General features: G+C 49.0%; 1 protein-coding gene across 1 annotated transcript in view; it reads right to left on the bottom strand.

The window, feature by feature from the left end:
- The window catches only part of LOC139268390 (stabilizer of axonemal microtubules 2-like), a 164,075-nt gene that overhangs the window by 5,142 nt on the left and 132,241 nt on the right, over positions 1–26,692 (bottom strand). The window contains exons 2-3 of the mRNA XM_070886479.1: positions 15,513–15,692; positions 12,768–12,970 (exon numbers count right to left, since the gene is read on the bottom strand). Coding sequence (XP_070742580.1) covers positions 12,768–12,970; positions 15,513–15,692 — 383 coding nt within the window. The remainder of the gene's footprint in view (positions 1–12,767; positions 12,971–15,512; positions 15,693–26,692) is intronic.

The raw sequence follows: 26,692 nt of genomic DNA, 5'->3' as shown, positions 1-26,692 counted from the left end.
CAAAGTTTACAAAAAATTATTTTAGTCACCATCTGTGTTTCTTATAAATTGAGAAACTTACTACTGGACTTAATGGTTGTAAGATTGAGACCGCCCGATCAGCTGCCTCTGACACTTTACATCCTTCCCCGAGCCCACCGGTCCAAACTTCCTCGAAGGTTCTTCCCTGCCCTAGCTCTGAACTTACATCTTTCTCCAGTTTCTCTCCGATCTCTCCTCTTGATCTCTCCACGCCCATCTTGTCCATGAGACCCACTTCCTGCTCCCTTGACCCTATTTCCACTAAACTGCTGACCACCCAACTTCCTTTTTTGGCTCCCATGTTAGCTGACATTGTTAACGGTTCTCTCTCCTCAGGTACTGTCCCCCTCTGCTTCAAACCTGCCATCATCACCCCTCTCCTCAAAAAAACATCCCTTGACTCCTCCATCCTTGCAAACTACCACCCCATCTCCAACTTCCCTTTCTTCTCCAAAGTCCTTGAACATGTTGTCCCCTCCCAAATCCGTGCCCATCTTTCCCGGAACTGCGTGACTGCGACAAAGGTAAATTATCCCTTCTTGACCTGTCTGCAGCCTTTGACACAGTTTCCCACTCTATCTTCCTCCAACGCTTCTCCACTGTCATCCAGCTGGGTGGGACTGCACTTGCCTGGTTCCATTCTTATCTATCTAATCGTTGCCAGAGAATCACCTGCAATGGCTTCTCTTCCCACTCCTGCATCATTACCTCTGGAGTACCGAAAGATCTATCCTTGGGCCCTTCCTCTTTCTCATCTACATGTTGCCCCTTGGCGACATCATCTGAAAACATGGTGTCAGTTTCCACATGTATGCTGATGACACCCAACTCTACCTCACCATCACTTCTCTCGACCCCTCCACAATCTCTAAATTGTCAGACTGCTTGTCCGACATCCAATACTGGATGAGCAGAAATTTTCTCCAATTAAACATTGGGAAGGCCGAAGCCATTGTCTTTGGGCCCCGCCACAAATTCCGTTCCCTAACCACTGACTCAATCTCTCTCCCGAGCATCTGTCTGAGGCTGAACCAGACTGGTCGCAACTTTGGTGTCATATTTGACCCTGAAATTAGCTTCCAACTACATATCCATGGCATAACTAAGACCGCCTATTTCCACCTCCGTAACATTACTCGTATCCACCCTTGCCTCAGCTTATCTACTGTTGAAACTCATCCATGCCTTGGTTACCTCTAGAATTGACTATTCCAACACTCTACTGGCTGGCCTCCCACATCTACCCTACATAAATTCGGCTGCCTATGGCCTAACTTGCACCAAGTCCCGTTCACCCATCACCCAGGTGATCGCTGACCTACATTGGCTCCCGCTTAACCAACTTCTCGATTTCAAAATTCTCAACGTTGTTTTCTAATCCCTCCATGGCCTCGCCCCTCCCTATCTCTGTAATCTTCTCCAGCCCCACAACGCCCCCCCCCCCCCGACCCCCCGAGATATCTGCACTCCTCAAATTCTGCTCTCTTGAGCATCCCTGATTATAATTGCTCAACCATCGGTGGCCATGCCATCAGCTGCCTAGGCCCTAAGCTCTGGAATATCCCTCTAAACCTCTCCACCTCACTATCTCTCTTTCCTCCTTTAAGACGATACTTAAAACTTACTTCTTTGACCAAGCTTTTGGCCATCTGCCCGAACTTCTTATGTGGCTTTGTGTCACAGTTTTGTCTTATATTACTCCTGCTAAGCTCCTTCGGACATTTTACTACGTTAAAGGTGCTATATAAATACAAGTTGTTGTTGTTATAACATGAAAGACATTAAAAATTATGGGGGAGAACGATTTCTCGCCTGGGAGGGGGCTCTACTGGCTCCCGCGAAATTGCGCGGGAGTTTGCGGAGGCGCGAAACCGGCAGCACCCTGTTCCCACCAGTAGCGCCTTCGACCTTGGGGTCATCAATGCCATGTGCAGCGACCCATTTTCGCCCTGCAGTGGAAATTGGGCAGCACCCTGTGAGGCTGCGTAGCGCTGGAAAATTTGCGCGCTTACCGCCTTGGTCCCGCCCCTGAAAGGAATTGGAGTACCTGACATTGCACGCCACTTCGCGGTGGGGGGACGGGACTTCCACGCAGGTTGCAGGAAGTCCTGCCGTGCCTCGGTTACCGCCTCCAAACGGGGGCAATATGGAATTTCGACCCCTATATTTCCAAAACATTGTGTAAAAGAACATTTAATGCTTACAGTATTTCTAATGATGTCTTTCATTTGGGGCCTGTCGCTTTTCAAGAAGCCTAGAGCTCAAGTTTATGGGGTGTCTCAGATTCATCACTGTCAGCTAACAAGACTCAACAAGGAACCAGATGATCATTTCCAGCATACACCGGTATCCAGATTACTTTCTTTATGATTAACACTAAGGCCAGCCATTCAAATAGTTTGCCAGGATTTGTTCGTCTCTTGTACTCCCGTGTATTGATAGAAAATATTTTAAATTTTCCTTCTGTGCCTAATATCTCTGCAACAGTACTAATGTTAATAAAATGTACTGCTGCAAAACATATGTTTAACTTAGGACTTTTATTCTGAACCTCCCTCCCACCATTAATAGCACATTACTACAGTCCTTCCAGAATTGTCACTGTTTATATTAATCAATTTTGATTTTCTGGTTGGTTTTGTTGATATACCTGAGGATGAAAACCCTGTGTGAAACTATTTGTTTGGAGAATTAAAAATAACAAGAATTATTTTTTAATTTGCATTAAAATATCAAAATCAGGTAAAGTATGAACACTTCAATGTTTTCCTGTGGTCATTTTCCTTAAGAAAATCAGGGAGGTTACTGTATTTGTTAAATAAACATTCCATTTTTCAATTTGTCAGTGTCTCCAAAATCTCTCCATTTTGTGATATATTTAAATGTTATACCAGGTATATCAACAAAACTAACCAGAAAATCAAAATTGATTAATATAATCAGTGACAATTCTGGAAGGACTGTAGTAATGTGCTATTAATGGTGGGAGGGAGGTTCAGAATAAAAGTCCTAAATTAAACATATGTTTTGCAGCAGTACATTTTTATTAACATTAGTACTGTTGCAAAGATATTAGGCACAGAAGGAAAAATTTTAAATATTTTTTAAGTTTTATATATTTAGTGGACTTTCCTATCAAAATTCATACCATAAACAGATGAACAGTATGCTATGCTCATAATAAAGAATGAAACTGAGTACTGTGTACAATGAGCAAGTGTGACTTTAGCTCCTTTAATAAGACTCCAGAGTCGAGGTACCTCGTGGGTGGCCTGCTTATTTACCGTGCTCCCAAGGGATGCTGGGATCCCTTGGGACTCCAACAGGTGGGCCCTCTGGTGGTAGTGTAATACAGGTTACAAGGGGTTAAATACATAACATCACTCCCCTGTGACGTCAACAGTACACTTATATACAAGGTGAAACGATCTGGGGCTTTTCGCTCCCTTGTCGATCGTCTCGGTACAAATGCTGGTGTGGGTGAGTTGGTCACTTCTTCACTGGGCTGTTGGGCAGCCGGCCTTGCCGGGCTGCTGGGGATGGTGAGTTCAGCTTTGTGGTCAACCATGATGTCAGTTGCCACTTGTGGGTGTTGGAGGGTCAAGGTTGGTGGTGTCTTCTTCGGGTTGTTCGTAGCTATTAGTGAACCGCAATTTGCTTTGGTCCAAATGTTTACTGTGCGTTTGTCCATTGGCCAATTTGACCTGAAATACCCTACTCCCCTCTTTGGCTGTGACCGTGTCAGCGAGCCATTTGGGACCATGTCCATAATTGAGCACAAACACAGGATCATTGATCTCAATATCGCGTGACAAATTTGCACGGTCATGGCACATACTTTATTGATGCCGCTTGCCCTCCACGTGATCATGTAGATCAGGGTGGATAAGAGAGAGCCTAGTTTTGAGTGCCCTTTTCATGAGCAGCTCAGCTGGGGGAACCCCAGTGAGTGAGTGGGGTCTGGTGCGGTAGCTGAGCAGCACTCGGGACAGCCGGGTCTGCAGGGAGCCTTCCGACACGCGTTACAAGCTTTGCTTGATGGTCTGAACTGCCCGTTCTGCCTGGCTGTTGGATACGGGCTTGAACAGGGCAGATGTGACATGTTTGATCCCATTGTGGGTCATGAATTCCTTGAATTCAGCACTAGTGAAGCACAGCCCATTGTCGCTGACTAGGACATCAGGCAAGCCATGAGTGGCAAACATGGCTCGTAGGCTTTCAATAGTGGAAGTGGACGTGCTTACAGACATTATCGCACATTCAATCCATTTTGATTAAGCATCCACAACAACCAATAACATTTTACCAAGAAATGGGCCCGCATAGTCCACGTGGATCCTCGACCACGGTTTGGAGGGCCACGACCACAAACTTAGCGGTGCCTTTCTGGGTGCATTGCTCAGCTGAGAGCAAGTGTTGCACTGGCGCACGCATGACTCTAAATCTGAGTCGATGCCTGGCCACCACACATGGGATCTGGCTATAGCTTTCATCATTACAATGCCTGGGTTGGTGTTGTGCAGTTCACATATGAACGTATCTCTGTCTTTCTTGGGCAAGACCACGCGATTGCCCCACAACAGACAATCCGCCTGCAGGGACATTCCGTCTTTGCGCCTGTGGAACGACTTAATTGCCTCCTGCATCTCCGCTGGGACACTGGAACAGCTCCCATGGAGGACACAGTTTTTTACCTGTAAAGTCCTGTCCCCTCAGTACAGATTCACACGAGGCATGTAGTGAAGTCAAGGTCACTCTGGACCTGCACCTTTATTTCACAGCTCTGGAATGCTGCACTTGCCTGAGACCTGTCCTTATATACCTGTCTCTTGCAAGTGCACCCCTGATGGTAAGGTATGCTGGTGGTTACAGGTCATATCTTATTACAGTCATGTATAGCATGTTAGGATACAGTTATATATAATAATGTAAGATACATGACATCACCCTCCCCCTATATTGTCTTTATAGGTTCAGTCTCTCAGGTGGATCACGCTCTCGCGTGGAGCGTCTGAGTTGTGGTTCAGTTGTTTGCCTTGGTGTCTGTTTTTCTTTGGGTGTGGTTGCTGGTATCTCGCCTGGGCTGTCTGTTTCAATTGGTGTGATTGTTGTTGACTCGCCTGGGCTGTCTGTTGGGATTGCCCTTTCCTCAGGTTGTTCCCTCTGTCTGTCCACCAGGTGTGATGCGAGTTCCACATTGTAGTCTGCCTCTGGTTCTGCAGTGTTGTTGGTAAATCTGCTTTTGACTTGGTCTACATGCCTCCGGCAGGTTTTGCCATTGTCCATTTGTACTACCAGTAGCCTGTTTCCTTCCTTGCCCGTTACTGTCCCTGCAAGCCACTTGGGAACCCTGCCATAGTTTAGTACAAACACTTTGTCCCCTATCTCATTCCATCTCCCCCTCGAATTTCTGTCATGGTACTCAGTCAGCTTACAGCGCTTTGCCTCAACGATTTTGTGCATGTCTGGGAGGATTAATGAGAGCCTTGTTTTTAAAGTCCTTTTTATCAACAGTTGCGCGGGGGGGATCCCAGTCAGTGAGTGCGGACGAGATCTGTATGCCAGCAGCAGTCGCGACAGACGACCCTGCAGCGTGGGACCTTGGATTTTAAGCATGCCTTGTTTAATGATTTGCACTGCTCTCTCTGCCTGGCCGTTGGAGGCCGGCTTGAACGGTGCTGTCTTGACGTGATTTATGTCGTGGTCAATTATAAAGTCTTGGAATTCTGCGCTGGTGAAGCACGGACCATTGTCACTGACCAATATGTCAGGGATTCCGTGCATTGCAAACATGGTTGCGAGGCTCTCCACAGTGGTAGAGGTTGTGCTCGAGTTTAAAATGGTGCATTCAATCCACTTTGAAAAGGTATCCAGAACTACGAGGAACATTTTGCATGAAAGGGCCCGCATAGTCTACGTGCACCCGCGACCACGGTTTGGTAGGCCAGGGCCAGGGGCTCAGTGGAGCCTCCCTGGGGGCATTGCTAGTTGGGCACAAATGGTGCACCTTCGGACGCAGAGCTCCAAGTCCGCGTCAATACCAGGCCACCAGACGTGGGATCTGGCTATGGCCTTCATGAGAACGATCCCTGGGTGCTCGCGGTGGAGCTCCCGGACAAATGCCTCTCTGCCTCGCAGAGGCATGACTACTCAACTGCCCCACATCAGGCAGTCTGCTTGTAGTGATAGCTCATGCATGCGCCTGTGAAAGGGTTTTAATTCCTCGGGGCAGGCATCGCGAACCTCTGCCCAGTCACCGGTTAGGACACATCTTTTTACTAAGGATAACGTGGGGTCACTGGCCGTCTAGGCTCTGATTTGGCGAGCCGTCATGGGCGAACCTGTGGACTCAAAGGCATTGATTGCCATGACTATCTCACAGTCCTGTTCGTCAGACCCTTCCGTGGTCACCAGGGGTAACCTGCTGAGTGTGTTGGCACAGTTGTCTGTGCCTGGTCTGTGCCTTATGGTATAGTAGTAGGATGCCAGCATGAGTGCCACTGTTGAATTTGCACCGAGGCTTTGGCATTTATTGCCTTGCTCTCAGATAGGAGGGACGTGAGGGGCTTGTGGTTGGCTTCTAATGCGAATTTGGCCCCGAAAAGGTATTGGTGCATCTTTTTGACACCGTAAACGCACGCGAGCGCCTCCTTCGCTACCATTCCGTACCCGCGCTCTGCCCGCGAAAGTGACCTGGAGGCATAAGCTATGGGTTGTAATTTTCCCGCACTATTGACATGTTGCAAAACGCACCCGACCCCATACGCTGACGCATCGCATGTGAGAACTAGATTTTTACCTGGGTCAAAGAAAGTCAAAACACTGTTGGAACACAGAAGGTTGCGTGCCTTATTGAAGGCGCGTTCCTGGGCGTCCCCCCAAAACCAATCGCACCCCTTCCTGAGTAGCACGTGGAGAGGCTCCAGCAGCATGCTTAAGTTCTGCATAAAGTTCCCAAAGTAATTGAGTAGCCCGAGAAAGGCGCGCAGTTCTGAGACATTCCGGGGCCTGGGTGCCAGGTGAATTGCTTCTGTTTTGGACTCTGTTGGGCGGATTCCATCAGCGGCAATCCTTCTGCCCAAAAATTCAACCTCGGGTGCGAGAAACAGGCACTTGGATTTCTTGACTCGTAGGCCGACCCGATCCAACCGCTTTAGTACTTCCTCCAAATTACAGAGATGGGAGTCGGTGTCCCTGCCCGTAATAAGTATGTCCTTTTGAAATACAACCGTCCCCGGGATGGACTTGAGCAGACTCTCCATGTTGCGCTGGAATATGGCAGCTGCTGACCTGATGCCGAATGGGCATCGATTGTACATGAAAAGGCCTCGATGTGTGTTGATGGTGGTGAGTAGCTTGGATTCTTCGGTCAATTCTTGCGTCATATACGCAGATGTGAGGTCTAGTTTTGAGAAAAGTTTATCTCCAGCCAATGTGGCAAATAAGTCCTCCGCTCTGGGCAGCGGGTACTGGTCCTGTAGGGAGACTCTGTTTATGGTAGATTTGTAGTCCCCACAGATTCGTACGGATCCATCAGGCTTCATGACTGGGACGATGGGACTTGCCCAGTCGCTAAATTCCACAGGTGATATAATGCCTTCCCGCAGAAGCCTGTCTAGTTCGTGTTCAATCTTTTCCCTCATCACATAGGGTACAGCTCTGGCCTTGTGATGGACCGGTCTAGCATCCTGTGTGATGTAGATTTTGACTTTGGCCCCTTTGAAAGTGCCCACATCTGGCTGAAAGAGATGTTCAAATCACTTTATAACTGTTAAGCAGGAGGTCCATTCCTCGAATGACATGGCATAGACATCATCCCATTTCCAGTTCAGTTTTGCCAGCCAGCTTCTCCCCAGCAGTGCTGGGGGGGTCTCCGGGGACAATCCACAGGGGAAGTCGGTTCACTGTCCCTTTGTGTGTGACAGAGAGCATGGCGCTGCCTTGTACTGGTACGATTTCTTTGGTATAGGTCCTTAGTTTGGTGTCGACCCTTGTGAGTTTTGGTCTGTCTCTTTTATGCGGCCACAGTTGTTCAAATTGTTGAGTGCCCATGAGAGATTGACTCGCTCCCGTATCCAGCTCCATGTTGACAGATATCCCGTTGAGTAGGACCCTCATCATTATAGGAGGCGTCCTGTTGTAGGAGCAGCGGCCATTGATCGTGTTGACCAGCTGTACATCGGTGTCCCGGGTACTGTCCCCACCATCTTCTGGTCCGCTTTCCGACCCATCCGATTCGTATACCAGCCGAGCTGCCGTTTTTTTGCACATGCGGGCCAAATGCCCTGTATATTCACAATTTCTGCAAACAGCCTGCTGAAATCGACATCCCCTTGATGAGTGCCCACCCCCACACCTCCAGCACAGACCTGTTCCATTGTTCAAAGTGTTTCCAAAGAATGAGCTGCATTTGGCTGATCTCTCTTGAGCTTCTCTCAGTTTGTAGTTGATTGTTCGCATTGTGGGTTGATGAGGTGTGAACGGCCGTTCCTGTGGTCCTTGATGGCTTCTGCCTGCTGTCGAGAGCCTGTTCTCCCGGTTTTGTCTGTGTGTGGGGGTAGCAGCTTGTTTAGTGCTGTGAACTTCTTGTTCCGATATTTTGTTAGTTGTTGTACCTGCATTGTAAATCAACCTCGTTTCTTCTTCCCCCACCACAAATGTCTGTGCAACCAGTGCTGCTGCCTCTAAGGTCAAGCTCTTGGTCTCTATGAGCTTTCGGAATATGCCTGCGTGGCCTATTCCTTCAATGAAAAAGTCTCTCAGCATTTCTCTTCTCAGTTCATCGGAGAACTCACATAAACTAGCCAACCTCCGAAGTTCCGCCACAACTCGGGTATGCTCTGGCCCACACAGCGTCTGTAGTTGTAGAACCTGTGTCTGGCCATGTGTCGGCTGCTCGCTGGCTTCAGGTGGTCTCTTACCAGTGTGCTAAATTCTTCAAACGACTTGCTTGCTGGTTTCTCAGGTGCCAACAGATCCTTCATCAAAGCGTATGTTTTCGAGCCACAGCTGGTCAAGAGATGGGCTCTTCTCTTGTCTGCCTTATCGTCGCCTAACCTGTCTTTGGTTACAAAAATTTGCTGGAGCCTTTCTATAAAGTCCTCCCAATTGTCTCCCGCATTGTACTTTTCATCTGATCCGTTGTTCGCCATCCTATGGATTCTGTAATCGCGTAACTCGTCACCACTGTAAAGTCCTGTCCCCTCAGTCCAGATTCACACGAGGCATGCAGTGAAGTCAAAGCTCTAGAATGCTGCACTTGCCTGAGACCTGCCCTTATGTACCTGTCTCTTGCAAGTGCATCCCTGGTGGTAAGGTATGCTGGTGGTTACAGGTCATATCTTATTACAGTCATGTATAGCATGTTAGGATACAGTTATATATAATAATGTAAGATACATGACATTACCAATGACAGTAAAGGATCCTGGTTGATCCAGGTCCTGATCTGGCGGGCCGTAACGGGGGACTTTTCGTTCTCGAATGCCTCCATGATCATGAGCAAGTCCGCTGGCTGTGCCATTTCCACCCCGGTGGTGGGCAATGGCAGCCGACTGAGAGCAGTTCTCTGTGCCCGCTCTGTGGTGGATTATATAGCTGTATGCCGACAACTTGAGCGCCCATCTTTGGATGCAGGCAGAGGCATTGGTGTTAATCCCTTTGCTCTCAGAGAACAGCGACATGAGCGGCTTGTGGTCAGTTTCAAGCTCAAACTTGAGGCCAAATAAGTACTGGTGCATTTTTTTTACCCCGTAAACGCACGCCAGAGCCTCTTTTTCAATCATGCTGTAGGCCCTTTCGGCCTTGGACAAACTCCTGGACACATAAGCGACCGGTTGCAAGATCCCTGATTCGTTAGCCTGTTGTAACTCACACCCGACCCCATATGACGATGCATCACAAGCTAGCACTAATCTTTTACAATGGTTATACAGGACAAGCAGTTTGTTTAAACACAACAGACTTCTGGCTTTCTTAAAGGCAGCCTCTTGTGAATTCCCCCATACCCAGTCGTCACCCTTGCACAGTAGCACATGTAGGGGTTCTAGCAAGGTGCTTAACCCAGGAAGGAAATTACCGAAATAGTTAGGAGTCCCAGGAACGACCGCAGCTCCGTCACGTTCTGTGGTCTCGGCGCGTTCTTGAGGGCCTCCGTCTTGGCGTCGGTGGGTCTGATGCCGTCTGCTGCGATTCTTCTTCCCAAGAACTCGACCTCCTGCACCAGGAAAACACACTTCGAGCGTTTCAACCTGAGCCCTACGTGATCCAACCGACTAAGAACCTCTTCCAGATTTTTCAAGTACTCAATGGTGTCCCGACCTGTAACTGGTATGTTGTCCTGGAAAACCACGGTGCGAGGAACCAACTTTAGCAGGCTCTCCATGTTCCGTTGGAAGATTGCCGCAGCCGACCGAATCGTGAAAGGGCATCGGTTATAGAATAACAGACCTTTGTGCGTGTTGATGCAGGTGAGGCCTTTCGAAGACTCTTCCAGCTCCTGCGTCATGTAGGCCGAGGTCAGGTCCAACTTGGTGAATGTCTTCCCTCCAGCCAGGGTCACGAATAGGTCGTCTGCCTTGGGTGGCGGGTACTGGTCCTGTAGCGAAAAACGATTAATCGTTACCTTATCGTCCCCACAAATTATAACCGTGCCGTCCTCTTTAAGTACCAGGACAATCGAATTGGCCCACTCATTGAATTCCACCAGCGCGATGATGCCTTCTTGCTGCAGCCTGTCCAGCTCAATTTCCACTTGCTCACGCATCATGTACGGTACCGCCCGTGCCTTGTGGTGAATAGATCGCGTACTGGGAACCAAATGGATCTGTACTTTCATCCCCGAGAAGCTTCCAATACCTGGCTCAATCAACGATGGGAACTTGCTCAGAACCTGGGCACACGAGGCGTCGTCGACGGACAACAGCGCTCGGATGTCATCCCATTTCAAGCAGATTTTTCCCAGCAGCTTCTGCCAAACAACGTGGGGCCATCCCCTGGCACAATCCACAGCGGGAATTCGTGCACTGCTCCGTCATAGGAGGCTTTGACTTCTGCACTGCCAATTACAGGGATTAGTTCCTTGGTGTAAGTCCTTAGTTTGGTGTGAATGGGGCTGAGCACGGGCCTGTGTGCCTTTTTGCCCCACAGCCTGTCGAAGGCCTTTTTACTCATTATGGACTGACTTGCACCCGTGTCCAGTTCCATAGATACTGAAATACCGTTCAGTTCAACTTTCAACGTTATTGGTGGACATTTCGTAGTGAATGTGTGTACCCCATACATTTCTGCCTCCTCGGTACGAGTCTCCAATTCAGCCTGATCCACAGTTCCTCTGCAATGTGGTGGTTTGCAGGGTTTGCAGCTCGCCTGCACATTCGCTGGAGGTGTCCCATTGTTCTGCAACCATTGCATGCATAGTGCTTGAAGCGGCATTGATGAGGCCGATGATCACCTCCACAACGCCAACAAGGTGTTAACTGCCTCGCATTAATGATTGATGGCAGACTCTGGGTCATCTGAGGTCGGGCAGCAGCAGCCGGCGTGTACATTCTGCCATGAATATTTCTGCTCGAAACCGATGTTACTTTATGCACAGTATTTTACTCTGCAAAATCTGTTTGATGTTGTCGCTGGTGGACATAAATGCCTGGGCTATTGTTATGGCTTTACTTAGATTCGGAGTTTCTACAGTCAACAGTTTGCGAAGGATTGTCTCATGTCCAATGCCCAGTACAAAAAGGTCTCGAAGCATTTGTTATCGAATCTCTCAAACTCACAATGTGATGCGAGGCGCCTTAGTTCGGCGACATAGCTCGCCACTTCCTAGCCCTCCGATCGTTGACACGTGTAGAACCGATATCTTGCCATCAAAACACTTTCCTTAGGATTTAGGTGCTCCCGGACCAGCGTACACAATTCTTCACAGGATTTCTCTGTTTGTTTTGCTGGAGCTAGGAGGTTCTTCGTGAGGCCATAGGTTGTTGCCCCACAGACGGTAAGGAGGATCGCCCTGCATTTGGTAGCATTCTCGTCCCCTTCCAGCTCATTGGCCACAAAGTATTGGTCAAGCCTCTCCACGAAGACCTCCCAATCGTCCCCTTCTGAGAACTTCTCCAGGATACCAACTGTTCTTTGCATTTTCACACGGTTGTTGTTACCTCGTCGCCAATTGCTATGCTCATAATGAAGGATGAAACTGAGTACTGTGTACAATGAGCAAGTGTGACCTTAGCTCCTTTAATAGGAATCCAGAGTGCAGGCACCTCGTGGGTGGCCTGCTTATACACCGTGCTCCCAAGGGATGCTGGAATCCCTTCGGACTTCAACAGGTAGGCCCTCTGGTGGTAGTGTAATACAGGTTACAAGGGGTTAAATATATAACATAGTAGAGGCAACAAGCTGCTTTCTCCTTGTGAGACAGGCAGAGACTTGTGAATATGTGTGGTATGTGAGGGGAATTAAACAAAATTTTAATCTACCTGCAGTGGGGGTAATGAAGACTCTATTTTCCAGGCAGTTCAAATCAGGAAATTGCTTATAAATTACTTGCCAATACTTCCTGCCACACTTCCCAGCAACCCTTCCTTTGTGTAGCACCATAATCTCTAACTCACTGTGAGTGATGCCACGTGAGATTGGAGGAGGGAAAAGAGAGAGAAACGCACGCACACATACACTGGAGAGACAAGTAAACAAATTTAACATTGAATCTTTAATTGCCGAAAGTAATGAAAAAGATGACATACCTTTGTAGGTAGGGATTGTTTCCATCTTTGCTATAGAGGTGTGCTTCTGTTCCAATGGTCGAGCTGGAGCTACTGGTTTGATAGAGTGTGCGTTAAAATCCCGTTTGTAAGTGGTATCCAGATTCATAGCGCCATGTGGTTGCCTGAATTCCTCGCTAACCCGTCCTGGCCTTGGTTGAATATCATGTGGAATATAATCTGCCCTGTGGATGGCAGAGAGTATGCAAAAATTACTGAAATATGAAACTGATGCAGAAGAGACAGAAAGCCCGATTTCCTCCGGTACATTGGCACAGATAATACTGAGCAGGAATAACATTGAATATTTTTGTGCTTTAGACAAGTGCCAAAAAAGTAATTGCACAAAGCTTGCTGTTTCCCTCAGCAAAACCTCAGGAGAAAGCTACTGCCAAGACTCATCGCAAGTAAGGAGGCCAATCTATATAGGAGAAGGGTTGCATGCTGTGTGAGCAGGTATCAGATTTTCCCATCTCACTGGTGTGATTAATCACAGCACAGAAACGTTCAAATGAAAGTTGATCTTATTGTTTCACCAAAGCCAAAAATATGATGGATGGAAAAATTTCAACTCTTAAACAATAATGGGAATAAAATGGGAAATCAAAATCCAAAATATGAATTGACATCTTGCACATCATTCACCCCGACCCAAACCCCAACCCAAACCCCGACTCAAACCTCGACTCCAAACCACCAACCCCGACCCCAAACCACCCACCCCTACCCAAACCCCGACTCCAAACCACCCACCCCAACCCCCGACCCAAACCCTGACTCCAAACCACCCACCCTGATCCCAAACCACCTACCCAGACCCAAACCCCAACTCCAAACCACCCACCCAGAGCACAAACCACCCACCCAGACCCAAACCCCAACCCCAAACCACCCACCCCAGACCCAAACCCCTACTCCAAACCACCCACCCAGACCACAAACCACCCACCCAGACCCAAACCCCGACCCCAAACCACCCACCCCTACCCAAACCCCGACTCCAAACCACCCACCCCAACCCCCGACCCAAACCCTGACTCCAAACCACCCACCCTGATCCCAAACCACCTACCCAGACCCAAACCCCAACTCCAAACCACCCACCCAGACCACAAACCACCCACCCAGACCCAAACCCCGACCCCAAACCACCCACCCCAGACCCAAACCCCTACTCCAAACCACCCACCCAGACCACAAACCACCCACCCCGACCCCAAAGCACCCACCACAAACTCAAATCACCGATCCAGACCCCAACCCCAAACCACCACACCAAACCACACAACCCGACCCCAAACCACCTCCCCTGATCCCAAATCACCCACTTGACCCCAAATCTCTAACCACCCATCCTGCCCCCAAACCACCCACCCTGACCCCAACCCCCGACTCCAACCCCAAGACCACCCGCTCCGACCCCAAACCACCAGCCCGACCCAAAATCACCCATCCAGACCCCAAACCACCGATCCCGACCCCAAATCACCCACCTGACCCCAAATCTCTAATCACCCATCCTGACCCTAAACCGCCCGCCCCGACCCCAAACCACGCACCCCGGCCCCAAACCATGCACCCCGACCCCAAACCATCCACCCCGACCCCAAACCACCCGCCCCGACCCAACCCCAAACCACGACCCCAAACCACGCACCCCGACCCCAAACCATGCACCCCAAACCCCGACCCAAAACCATGACCCCAAACCCCGACCACAACCCCAAATTACCCGCTATGACCCCAAACCATCCACGCCGACCCCAAATCACCCACCCAGACCCTAAACAACCCACCCCGACCCCAACCCCAAACCACAATCCCAAACCACCCACCCCGACCCCAACCCAAATCATGATCCGAAACCACGCACCCCAACGCCAACCCCAAACCCAAACCACCAGCTCCGACCCTAAACCATCCACCCCAACCCCAAATCACCCACCTGACCCCAAATCTCTAACCACCCGTCCTGACCCCAAACTGCCCAACCCGACCCCAAACCAACCACCCTGACCCCAAACCACCCAACCTGACCCCAAACCACCCACCCTGACCCCAAATCACCCACCTAACCCCAAATCTCTAACCACCCGCCCTGACCCCAAACCACCCACCCTGACCCCAACCCCAACCCCCAAACCACCCGCTCCGACCCCAAACCACCGGCCCGACCCCAAATCACCCACCCAGACCATAAACTACCGGCCCCTACCCACCCAGACCCCAACACCGACCCCAAATTCTATGCTCCGACCCCAAACCACCGACCCCAACCCCAAATCACCCACCTTACCTCAAATCCCTAACCACCCGTCCCGACCCTAAACCGCCCGCCCCGACCCCAAACTCCGACCCCAAACTGCCCATTGCGACCCCAAACCCCGACCTCAAACCCCGACCCCAAACTGCCCGCCCCGACACTGCCGGCCCCGACCCCGAACCATCCGACCCCAAACCTCCCACCAGACCCCAAATCCCGACCCCAAACCAGCCATCCTGACCCCAAAGCTTGATAAAACACCCACCTCAACCCCAAACCGCCCACCCCGACCCCAAATCACCCGCCCTGACCCAAAACCAGCCACCCCGACCCTGACCCCAAATCACCCGGCCTGACCCCAAGCAATTGCCAACTGCCCCAGAAGCATTGATACAAATGTTAAAGGTTCCGGAGGGGCTTTGGTGTCCAAGAGTTGTTGAAGGATACGACTAAGCAAGAAGTACCTGAATGTAGTCATGTTTTGCATCTTGCCTTGGTGCCGCTGGTAGTCCTCCCTTGGCCTGTAGGATTCTCTGGGCTGAACATTTCCATATGGAGTATATTTTTCCACGTACTCAGTAATTAAGCATGGTTTATTAATCTTTTCATAGACTGCAGTCGGAAGATGCGGACAGCGATGGCGCCTATTAAAAAAAAACAATATTCAAATTCAAGTCAAAAGCACTTCCAAAAATGACACATTGTACAGTGGAGCTCTTTTACTATTAAACCCAAGGCGTTTGACTCTCTATTGCCCTCCAAAGCTCAGCAAATAACTCACCATTACTGTTCCTACATTGAAAATGCCCGCTCACCAGAAGCAGATACACGAGAAATCACGAGGCCACTTTCCATAAATCACAATCCATAATGGAGTCTATCCAAAGATGAAGTGATGGACAAGGTATAAAAGCTGAAGACTTCCCTAAAATAAATATCGTTGTCTAGCAATATTAATGAAAAAAATACTAATACATTTATTTTCACAGGAAGGTATTCACGGGTGGCAATGAGTTACAGATCTAGACAGTGGTGATCCACATCACCACCAGTCTCCGTTAGCTATCTCTGCCACTGGGTGCCAAAATGTACTAGTCCAGTGGTGCCAGTGCACCAAGGTATTGTGCTTGGGTGCTGGGATAGAAATGAACGTACAGTTCCTAACATGGTGAGGCCTCGGTTACGATTGTTTGGCCTGAGTGAACCACTAAATGAAGTCCTTCCATCGAGAGCAGAGGAAAATAAAGTCAATGGGTGAGTCACTCAGGTCAAGCACTTCCTACAAGTGAACAGGCCAGTACACGGGCAGGGTCAGTGTGCTTGCTACCCTTGACTAGGAAATAGTGCCTAATTCTGGGGAAGGAGTCAGTTAATTCATGGTCTCACTCAACCATTCAACCAGACAACATTGCAAAGGTTGAAACTCATTTCTCATAATATTATGTCCCTCTTAAGATCAAGCATTGTATCAGTGTAGCACTGAATGTGATGGTAAAGCATGTTTGGTTTAGAAATACCTCCGCTAATGTAAGTTGATTGATTGTGTTTCTCCTCGCCTTGGTGACTCATGCCAACATATTTCAAAATGATTCATAAAAAGGAGTCTTTGTTTTATTCTGAGTAAACTATTTGATAATTTGCCTGTTCCAATACATGCAAAAATGATCCACTCAGTAAAGGCAGTCTGAACAACTAACCTTTAGAGTTTCCATGACTGTTACTTGTGTCCCTGGTATGCTTACATCCACCTATACCACATTAAAAATATATAAAAATAGATTAAAGGGAACGTATAACCTACTTAATCCTAAATGTTTTCAAGGAAGATGTGCGCAGTTACGCTATGTCTCAGGCATCCCTTGTTTCCATCTTTTATGCTTTTAGATTCGGTGGCATCATGAAATTCTGCTGCAGAGGTGTCATAAATGTGGAGTGTTGCCCTGAAGTCACAGTCTCCCTTTCATATCATCATTGGAGTGATGCTGGTCACCATGAGAGGAGAGGCTGCTTCTAGCCAGCGATGATTGAGAGACATTTCTAAGTGTATAGGTATTCTTAACACTTGGCCAAAACTGGTTCACCTTTCTCCATTGTTTACCTATAATTCCAGGCATTTAGCGAGTAATTTAAGACAGGCAATTAAAATGGTCAAATCATCAAATGAAACAGGTGATGGTTGATTGATCACTCAAACTAAAGACCAGCTAAAATAAACATAATTTTAGCAATAGGGTTATAATCGTAGAATATTATGTATATGTCCACTCAAACATGCAGCAAAAAACAATCTCTAATATTGTTTTACAAATCATGCAATGGTGGGCTCTTACTGCGCTTAGGTTATGAGCATCCTTCACCTAAACCAAAACAGTAATAGCTCTTTGAATTTAGTTATTTAACATTGCCCAGTGTGCCACACATAACGCAACATAACATAAGTAGCACTGGAGAGGGAATTCAAATCCGTAATCCAATCACGAGGTTCTGATACTGCCCATATATTCCTCTTGTCACCTTAAACCCTGAGCTAGACTGCAGCCCAAGAGTGACGCTGCTACAAGTGCAAACATGGGCCCAAGCTTAGTCAGGCATTCGATCTGAAAATACTCCGCAATCATGAGCAGTACAGGCACTCACAATGATCATCTTCATTGGGTGTTGCAAGACAAAGATTAGAGTAAATGTGTGGGAAAATAATTCAAGAATATAGTGTTATAACTTTTTATTCAATCATTTACAAAATACATGTTGTAATATGAAAGGACAGATTTCTTTTACAGGTTGTCTGTTATTGAGTAACAATAAAGAATGTAGGTTAGATTAAAACTGATGCATCACTGAAAACAACTATTGTATTGAATATTTTAATCTGTCTTTGATCCTTACTATAAAATATTAGAATCATAGCCACAACAATTAACTCCAGCTAATTGAAGTCCTCATAAGCAATTTATATCTTAAAAATCACTCCAGCTTGAGATATGGGATGTTGAAATGTTTTTAAGCAAAATTCAGAGTATATTTTTTCCAGTTGACAATGGGCCTACTGCCTAATTTCCCAATGGATTCACCACCTCTGCCCAGTAAATCAATCTTTCAATTGTTTACCAGCCTCTTAAACAAATGATGTTAATTAGTGCAATGATCAGACAAAACAAAGCAATCCCAAATACTGTACTGTCCAATGGAAACATTTTCTGATTCCCGGGATGGCAGGACTGACATCTGAAGAAAGACTGGATTGACTAGGCTTATATTCACTAGAATTTAGAAGAATGAGAGGGGATCTCAGAGAAACATATAAAATTCTGACAGGATTGGACAGGTTAGCTGCAGGAAGAATGTTCCCGATGTTGGGGAAGTCCAGAACCAGGGGTCACAGTCTAAGGATAAGGGGTAAGCCGTTTAGGACCGAGATGAGGAGAAACTTCTTCACTCAGAGAATTGTGAACCTGTGGAATTCTCTACCACAGAAAGTTGTTTGAGGCCAGTTCATTAGATATACTCAAAAGGGAGTTAGATGTGGCCCTTACGGCTAAAGGGATCAAGGGGTATGGAGAGAAAGCAGGAATGGGGCACTGAAGTTGCATGATCAGCCATGATCATATTGAATGGCGGTGCAGGCTCGAAGGGCCAAATGGCCTACTCCTGCACCTATTTTCTATGTTTCTATGTTTCTAAGTTTCCAACAATATCGTACCCTCAAACAGGCTTGGCCTCCAACAACTATTTTTGTAGAAAACAATCAAGTGCCGCCTGATTAAAGGGGGTGGGGGGGCGGTCACACTCCAAAACCTTTTCAGGTGCCCCTTGTTTTTTTTTTCCTGAGGGCACCAAACACAAATTATACAAGTGCCCCCTGGATAAAAGTGGAGTGGTGGGGGTGGGGGGCGGGGGCACTAAAACCGACAAATTTAAACCAATTATACTTTTGACGTGGTTCAAATTAAAATTTGGTTGCCGGGGGTGATGATGCACTCCAGTCCCTCCGGCTCCCATCTCTCGCGGAAGGCCGCGAGCATACCGGCGGACACCGCGTGCTCCATCTCCAGGGACACCCTGGCTCGGATGTAACCGCGGAAGAGAGGCAGGCAGTTGGGCTGAATGACCCCCTCGACTGTCCACTGCCTGGACCGGTTGATGGCACCCTTGGCTGTGCCTAGGAGTAGTCCTATGAGGAGGCCTTCCGACCTGCCTGCTCCCCTCCGCACAGGGTGCCCAAAGATCAGGAGTGTGGGACTGAAGTGCAACCAGAATTTGAGGAGCAGCCCCTTCAAATATTGGAAGGGGGGCTACAACTTCGCACATTCGATTAAAAAATTGGAACACGGACTCTTCCAGACTGCAGAAATTACAGGCGGCCTGGGAGCCCGTAAACCGACTTAAAAACTTATTGCAAGGGACGGCTCCGTGCAACACCCTCCAGGCCAAGTCCCCAATAAATAGAGGGAGGACTGCCACGTAAAGTGCACTCTACTGGGGACCCCCGCCTCCTCCGGACGGCAAGATGGTGCGCCATGGCGTGTCCGGACGGCAGACGAGGGTGGCAATGTGGAGAGTGTGCAAGAGCAGCCTGTACAGGAATCCCCTCCACGCAGAACTGAAAGGCACGGAGGGGATATCCCCAGGAGGCTCAAGTTGTGAGGCGCCGGCTCCCGAGGGAGGTTTCGGGGCTTGGCGCCAATGAGGAATTCCGTCCAGACGGGGGTCAATTCGAATGGGATCTCCCCATGTGCTTGAGCCTCCTCGACACACATAAAGGGAGTCAGAGCCCAGCGCTGTTTTTAGCGGCTCGATGACATTGGCCGCGTGCCGGACATCGGTCCAGGATAGGCGCAGTGTCAGCTCGTCTGGCTCCATCCAGCCCGCTCTTCCGCCATCGAGCAGGTCCCTGACCCTGGTCATCTCGCCAGCCACAGCCCTCTCGTCCGCCTGCCACCTAAAACCGTAGTCGTGGAGGTACGGATTCCTGAGCAGCAGCTCCTGCAGGACAGCCGCCACTCCAGACGGGGGAGCTGCGCTTGGTGGCGACTCTGTTCCAGACCCTGATGAGTTCCCGATAAAAGACAGGCAACCCCCGCATGGCGGTCCTGACGCCCCCCAGACTCACAAATAGGAGCTATATTCACATAGTAAAGCAGTTTCGGCCAGTTCTGTGAACAAAGTAACGTCGTTTTCGAGCAGGAATATACATGGCAGAACGTACACGCCGGCTGCTGCTGCCTGACCTCAGATGATCCAGAGTCCGCCATCAATCGTTAATGCGAAGCAGTTAAGACCTCGTTGGCGCTGTGGAGGTGATCATCGGCCCCATCAATGCCGCTTCAAGCACTATGCGTGCAACGGTTGCAGTACATTGGGCACCTCCAGTGAATGTGCAGGCGAGCTGCAAACCCTGCAAACAACCATGTTGCAGAGGAAGATCGATCCATTGTGGATCAGACTGAATGTGAGGTTATCCACTTTGGTGGCAAAAACACGAAGGCAGAATATTATCTGAATGGCGGCAGATTAGGAAAAGGGGAGGTGCAACGAGACCTGGGTGTCATGGTACATCAGTCATTGAAAGTTGGCAAGCGGGTGCAGCAGGCAGTGAAGAAGGCAAATGGCATGTTGGCCTTCATAGTTAGGGGATTTGAGTATAGGAGCAGGGAGGTCTTACTGCAGTTGTACAGGGCCTTGGTGAGGCCTCACCTGGAATATTCTGTTCAGTTTTGGTCTCCTAATCTGAGGAAGGACGTTCTTGCTATTGAGGGATTGCAGCGAAGGTTCACCAGGCTGATTCCCGGGATGGCAGGGCTGACATATGAGGAGAGACTGGATCGACTGGGCCTGTATTCACTAGAGTTTAGAAGAATGAGAGGGGATCTCATAGAAACATATAAAATTCTGACGGGACTGGACAGGTTAGATGCAGGAAGAATGTTCCCGATGTTGGGGAAGTCCAGAATCAGGGGTCACAGCCTAAGGATAAGGGATAAGCCATTTAGGACCAAGATGAGGAGAAACTTCTTCACTCAGAGAGTTGTTAACCTGTGGAATTCTCTAATGCAGAGAGTTGTTGATGCCAGTTTGTTAGGTATATTCAAGAGGGAGTTAGATATGACCCTTACGGCTAAAGGGATCAAGGGGTATGAAGAGAAAGCAGGAAAGTGGTACTGAGGTGAATGATCAGCCATGATCTTATTGAATGGTGGTGCAGGCTCGAAGGGCCAAATGGCCCACTCCTGCACCTATTTTCTATGTTTCTATGTTTCTATAATTGAGGTAGTACTGCTGGAAGAAGAAATACGTCGCCAGCGCACACCATCTAGGAGGGGTCTCAATGTAGAGGTATCTCTGCAGGGTCTGAAGATGGAAAGTCGTTAGCTGGGTGCTGACGTACACCAACGCCTGACCACCCTCCGTAAGCGGGAGACTCAAGACCGCGGCAGAGACCCAGTGCTTCCTGTTGTTCCAGAAGAAGTCCACCAGCTTCTTCTGTATCTTGGCGACAAATGCAGGGGGAGGGGTCAAAGTGACCAGCCGGTACCACAGCATAGTGGCCACCATCTGGTTTATGACTAGCGCTCGACCCCTGTAGGACAGCACTCGGAGCAGTCCTTTCCAACGCCCTAGGCGAGCGGCGACTTTGGCCTCCAGCTCTTGCCAGTTCGCCGGCCAGGCTTCATCGTCGGGGCTAAGGTAGACTCCCAGATAGAGGAGATGGATTGTGCTCCAGGCAAAAGGCCTGAGCTCCTCCAGCAGGGAGTCCATCTGCCACTGACCCATCAGGAGTCCGGAACATTTCTCCCAGATGATCCTGGCAGAGAATACGGCTGAGTAAATCTCTTGGCCTCTAACAATATGAAGGGCAGAAAAGAGCAGTACATTGATAAAGGCAAACCAACACTTAATTGCTGGATCTGACACCTACTTAGGCCTGTGCACTGGTTGTATTCCATATATCAGGTGTTAAATAGTTCGATATGACCAAGATTGAACTCAGACCATTATCACCAGAGGATAAACCTAGTTTGTCACTGTTACGTTTTGAATAAATCCACAAGACTGTACATCTTCAGCTCAAACTGTTGTGAGCTTGGTCTATTTATTGTAACTCCAGAGTGAGGAGGCAGCATGGTAGTCTGCCTTTTATACCTGCTCGCCCAGGGTGTGCAGGTGACCCTTGAGTATCCCACAGGTGCGCCCCCGGTGGTAAGTCTTACACATTGATGGTGTTTACATAGATAACAGCATTCCCCCCCAAAGTCTTATGTACAAGTTATTTACAAGTTGAAGCGATCTGGGGCTCTGCGTTCCCGGGTTGATTGCCTGAGTTGAAGTCCTGGCCTGGGTGAGTCGGTCGGATCATTGCTGCACTGCAGCGCGGCTGGTCTGATCGGACTGTCGAGCATGGTGGGTTCATGCTCGTGGTTGACAGTGAGGTCGATTGTGTTAGTGGGTCGCTGGGGGCCAGGTCCTTTCCAGTAGTTCATGGTTATCTGTAGTTTGCAGTTTGGTCTAGTCCAGATGCTTTCTGCGTTTGCCCATACATGGTTTCACAACAAACACTCCATTTTCATCACAAACACTCCTTTCCCCTCTTTGGCTAATACAGTGCTAGCAGCCCATCTGAGGCCATGATCATGGTCTACATCATTTATTCTGATGTCGCGTGGAGGAGCCGTACAATCATGGTGCATTCTCTGCTGATAGCATATGGAAGGCCCGGTTTTGAGTGATTCAGCCCCGTGACTGCGTAGCACTGGGATAGCCGGGTCTGTGGGGAGTCTACCGTGACACGTGTAGACTTTATGATTTGCTCGGCTTTATGATTTGGGATGCCCGCTCCGGCCTTTCATCACTGACACTAAGGTCCGGCAATCCAAGGATGGCAGATATGGCCTTGAGACTTTCAGTAGTGGCGGGAGGCCGCGTGGTCCCCGTGGATCCTGGGCCATGGTATGGAGGCTCAGGACCACCAACCGTGTGTAGCGTCCCTGCCTTTCTTTGCAATGTTGCAGAGTTGCCCCATGGGGGCAATCTGATGGGGTGAGCAACGGGTAAGCTGCAACATCCCGTCTAGCGGTTCGCCGTTAGCAGGCGATAATGTGGGATCCTGGCTGGTCCAGGTTCTAGTCTGGTGAGCCTTTACGGTTGACCCCTCGCTTTCTAGCACTTCCATAACAACGAGCAGGTCTGCGGGCTATGCCGTTTCCACCCCAGTGATGGGCAAAGGTAGCCAACTGAGGGCATCAGCGCCGTTCTCTGTGCCTGGCCCGTGGCGGATCATGTTAAAGTGCACAGGCGGTGTTAGAACTATTCGAGACAAAGCATTGATAATGGTGCCTCTGTTCTCCAAAAACTGAGATTGGCAGCTTGTCTGACTCGAGCAAATATTGGGACACTCTTTGGTACGTCTCTTTTGTCCCGTGAACACAGGCTACTGCCTTGGGTAATTTATTGGATACATGTACAACTGGTTGAGGTTCCCCCGCTACTTTGGTTTGCTGTAAGGTACCCCCGACCCCATATGATAATACATCATTTGCCATATGGGTTACACAGTGCAAACAACTTATTGGAATGTAGTGGGTTCCCCTGGCCTTCTCAGCAGCCGTCCCTTTACCTTTGCCCCAAGCCCAGTCATCTTTCTTGCTGGGCATCACATGCCTCTGTTTCGTTGTGGCGACATCCCATGGTCTGGACGCACTCTACTCCAGTGGTCTGGACACACTTTCGTCCCGTGGTCTGGACACACTCTCATCCGTGTCCGTGATGCCGACTGCCACGATCTTCCTCCCCAGGGATTTTGCCTCTGGCGTCTGGAAGATACATTGGGATTGTTTCGGCTGGAGTCCCACTCTGCTTGGTCGACCTGGAGCCTCTTCCATCGTCGTGAAGAGGTTGTCGGCTTCGGGTGGTGGGTACCACGCCTGTACCGCTGCTCAGTTGATCTTTACCTCCCCGTGGTCGTGATAAGCGGCCTGTGCCTTGGGGATCTGCAAATGGATCTGCACTTCGATGCCTGGTTCAGCTGAAGGTGGGGGTTTGCTCAGCCTTTGAGCAGGGGAGACGTCGATCGCCAGAGAAGGTACGCAGAGGTCTTCCCAGTTCCATCGAATCTTCCCCCTCCACCTTCTACCAAGCAGCATTGGCCCTGAAACAATCCACAGTGGTAAATCGTGCACCGCTCCCTCATGGGATACACTTATGTCCGCACTACCAATAACTGGTATCAGTTCCTTGGTGTAGTTGCGCAGCTTTGAATGCCTGAATCTGGATCAGCTTGGATTGTTGTGCTCTGTCGCCCCACAACCTCTCGAGTGCCTTCTGGCTCATAATTGATTGACTTGTCCCCCATGTCCCATTCCATGGAGACTGGAGTGCCGTTAAGTTTAACTTTTAACATTATTGGAGGGCTTTTGGTGGTGAAGGTGTGTATCCCATACACTTCCTCTTCATCCTCAGGTTGAGTTGCCTCTCCTGCTTGTTCAGCGTGGTCCGCGCCGGATTGGTCATCTTCTGCTGACTCTGCCACTTAGTGAGTCGTAGCACATTTGCTCATTCGCTGGAGGTGCTCCATTGTTCCACAGCCCTTACACACGTAGTGCTTGAATCAACATTGATGGGCTTGATGATTACCCCCGCAGCGCCAACATGGTGCTAATGGATTCGCATTCACGCCCCACGCCAAACTCTGAGTCATCCTAGGTCTGGCCTCTGCAGGCGTGTAGGCCTTGCCATGTACAGTTCTGCCTGCTGAAGGCATTATTTTATACAGCACAGTACTTGCCGGTGAGCTCCGATGCTGCAATGATATCTGTTTAGTGTTATCGTTCGTGGACATAAAAGCCTGGGCTATCGTGATGGCCTTGCTTAGTTCTAAGAATTCGGCGGACAGCAGTTTGCAAAGAATGACCTCGTGGCCGATTCCAAGCACGAAAAGGTCCCGCAACACTTCCTCCAAAAATCCAGCAAATACGCACAGTCCCGCAAGGCGTCTTAGCTCGGCGACATAGCTCGCCACGTCCTGGCGCTCGGAGCGATGGTACGTATAAAGCGATACCTGGCCATCAAGATGCTCTCCTTCGGCTTGAGGTGTTCCTGAACCAGCGTGCACAGCTCTTCATATGTCTTTTCCATTGGTTTTGTCGGTGCTAGCAGATTTTTGATGAGGCCATATATCGTGGACCCGCAAATGGTGAGGAGAATCGCCCTGCGTTTGATCGCAGTTTCTTCCTTTTCCAGCTCATTGGCCACGAAGTACTGGTTAAGACGCTCAATGAAGGCTTCCCAATCATCACCCTCAACAAATCTCTCAAGAATATCAACGGCAGCCATAACTACGGGAAAGTTCGTGATATGTTACTCATCGCCAATTGTTAGGTTTAGAATAACTCCACAAGACTGTACATCTTCAGCTCAAACTGTTGTGACCTTGGTCTCTTTATGGTAACTCCAGAGTGAGGAGGCAGCATGGTAGTCTACCTTTTATACCTACTTGCCCAGGGTGTGCAGGTGACCCTTGCGTCTCCACAGGTGCGCCCCCTGGTGGCATGTCTTACACATTCGTAACAGTCACTACTTTAACCAACTTACTTGGACAGTAAGCCCCAATACTCGCGCACAAGTCTTTCCCATAATGTACATTTTAGTATCTAAGATCTAGGTTTATTCCTTATGGTAGCATTTAGTAAACTATTAATTGTTTGGGAGGAAAAACCAATTAAAAAAATCATGCATCATTTTCATCATGAAAAATGCATATTTAAATTATATGATAATATGCTGACTTGCTGGTGCATTTGTAAACAAAATGGGAAAAGTTTTGCCAAAACATGAACTAATGTTCTGATGAAAGGAAAATTGACTTGAAACGTTAACTCTGTTTCTCTCTCCACAGGTGCTGCCTGACCTGCTGAGTATTTCCAGCACTTTCTGTTTTTATTTCACATTTCCAGTATGCATAGTATTTTGCTTTTGCATGGAGCTAATTCTTTCTGGAAGAGAAACTGCTTTGTTTTTTTTAAATAGTAGCATCTCATTTCTTGGTTCTCCTGAAATATTCAAATTAGCCAAAGTTGACAAGGCAAACTTTGATATTGTTCAGAGGAACACAACTTTGGTCTTCAATATACTCTGGGGCTGAAATTTAGCCTCCCGAAAAGGTCTCTTACTGCCGGAAACTGGCGGCCAAGCTGAGGAGGCAAGTGGCCGCCGATTTGGAGTCCAATGGCTGCCGCCAGTGAAATTCACCTCGGTGCTTTTTCCGGCGGTGCCCACTTCTGCCCCACTGCTTCCAACCCCTCCTAAGTGCATCATCAAAGAGCGTACCACCGATCTTCCGCACCAAAATTCCCACCAAAATTTCGCTACAAAAATCTTCAGGCTGCCAAGCGGTGCCCCCGACAGCTATTTCTATCGGTGCACTGTGTTTTCAGTGTCTGCGACATGGCTGTGTGGTGGCCATTGAAGGGGAGGGTGCACTTCTGCGGCCGCCATTTTTTGTTGTTGTTGTTGGCCGATTGCCAGGTCGGCCCAACAATTATGCCCCCGGGTTCGGCCGAACCGCCAACAGGCAGTCTGGCACCCCCTCTTGGGTGCCAGGCCGCTGGCCCGGCTGAAACCCTCCCTGGTGGTCCAGTGGACCTAACTAAAA

Source organism: Pristiophorus japonicus, chromosome 1 (assembly GCF_044704955.1).
Source record: "Pristiophorus japonicus isolate sPriJap1 chromosome 1, sPriJap1.hap1, whole genome shotgun sequence".
Taxonomy (NCBI): Eukaryota; Metazoa; Chordata; class Chondrichthyes; family Pristiophoridae; genus Pristiophorus; species Pristiophorus japonicus.
The sequence above is the reverse complement of the archived record's forward strand: the minus strand, read 5'-3'. Positions and strand labels throughout refer to the sequence as shown.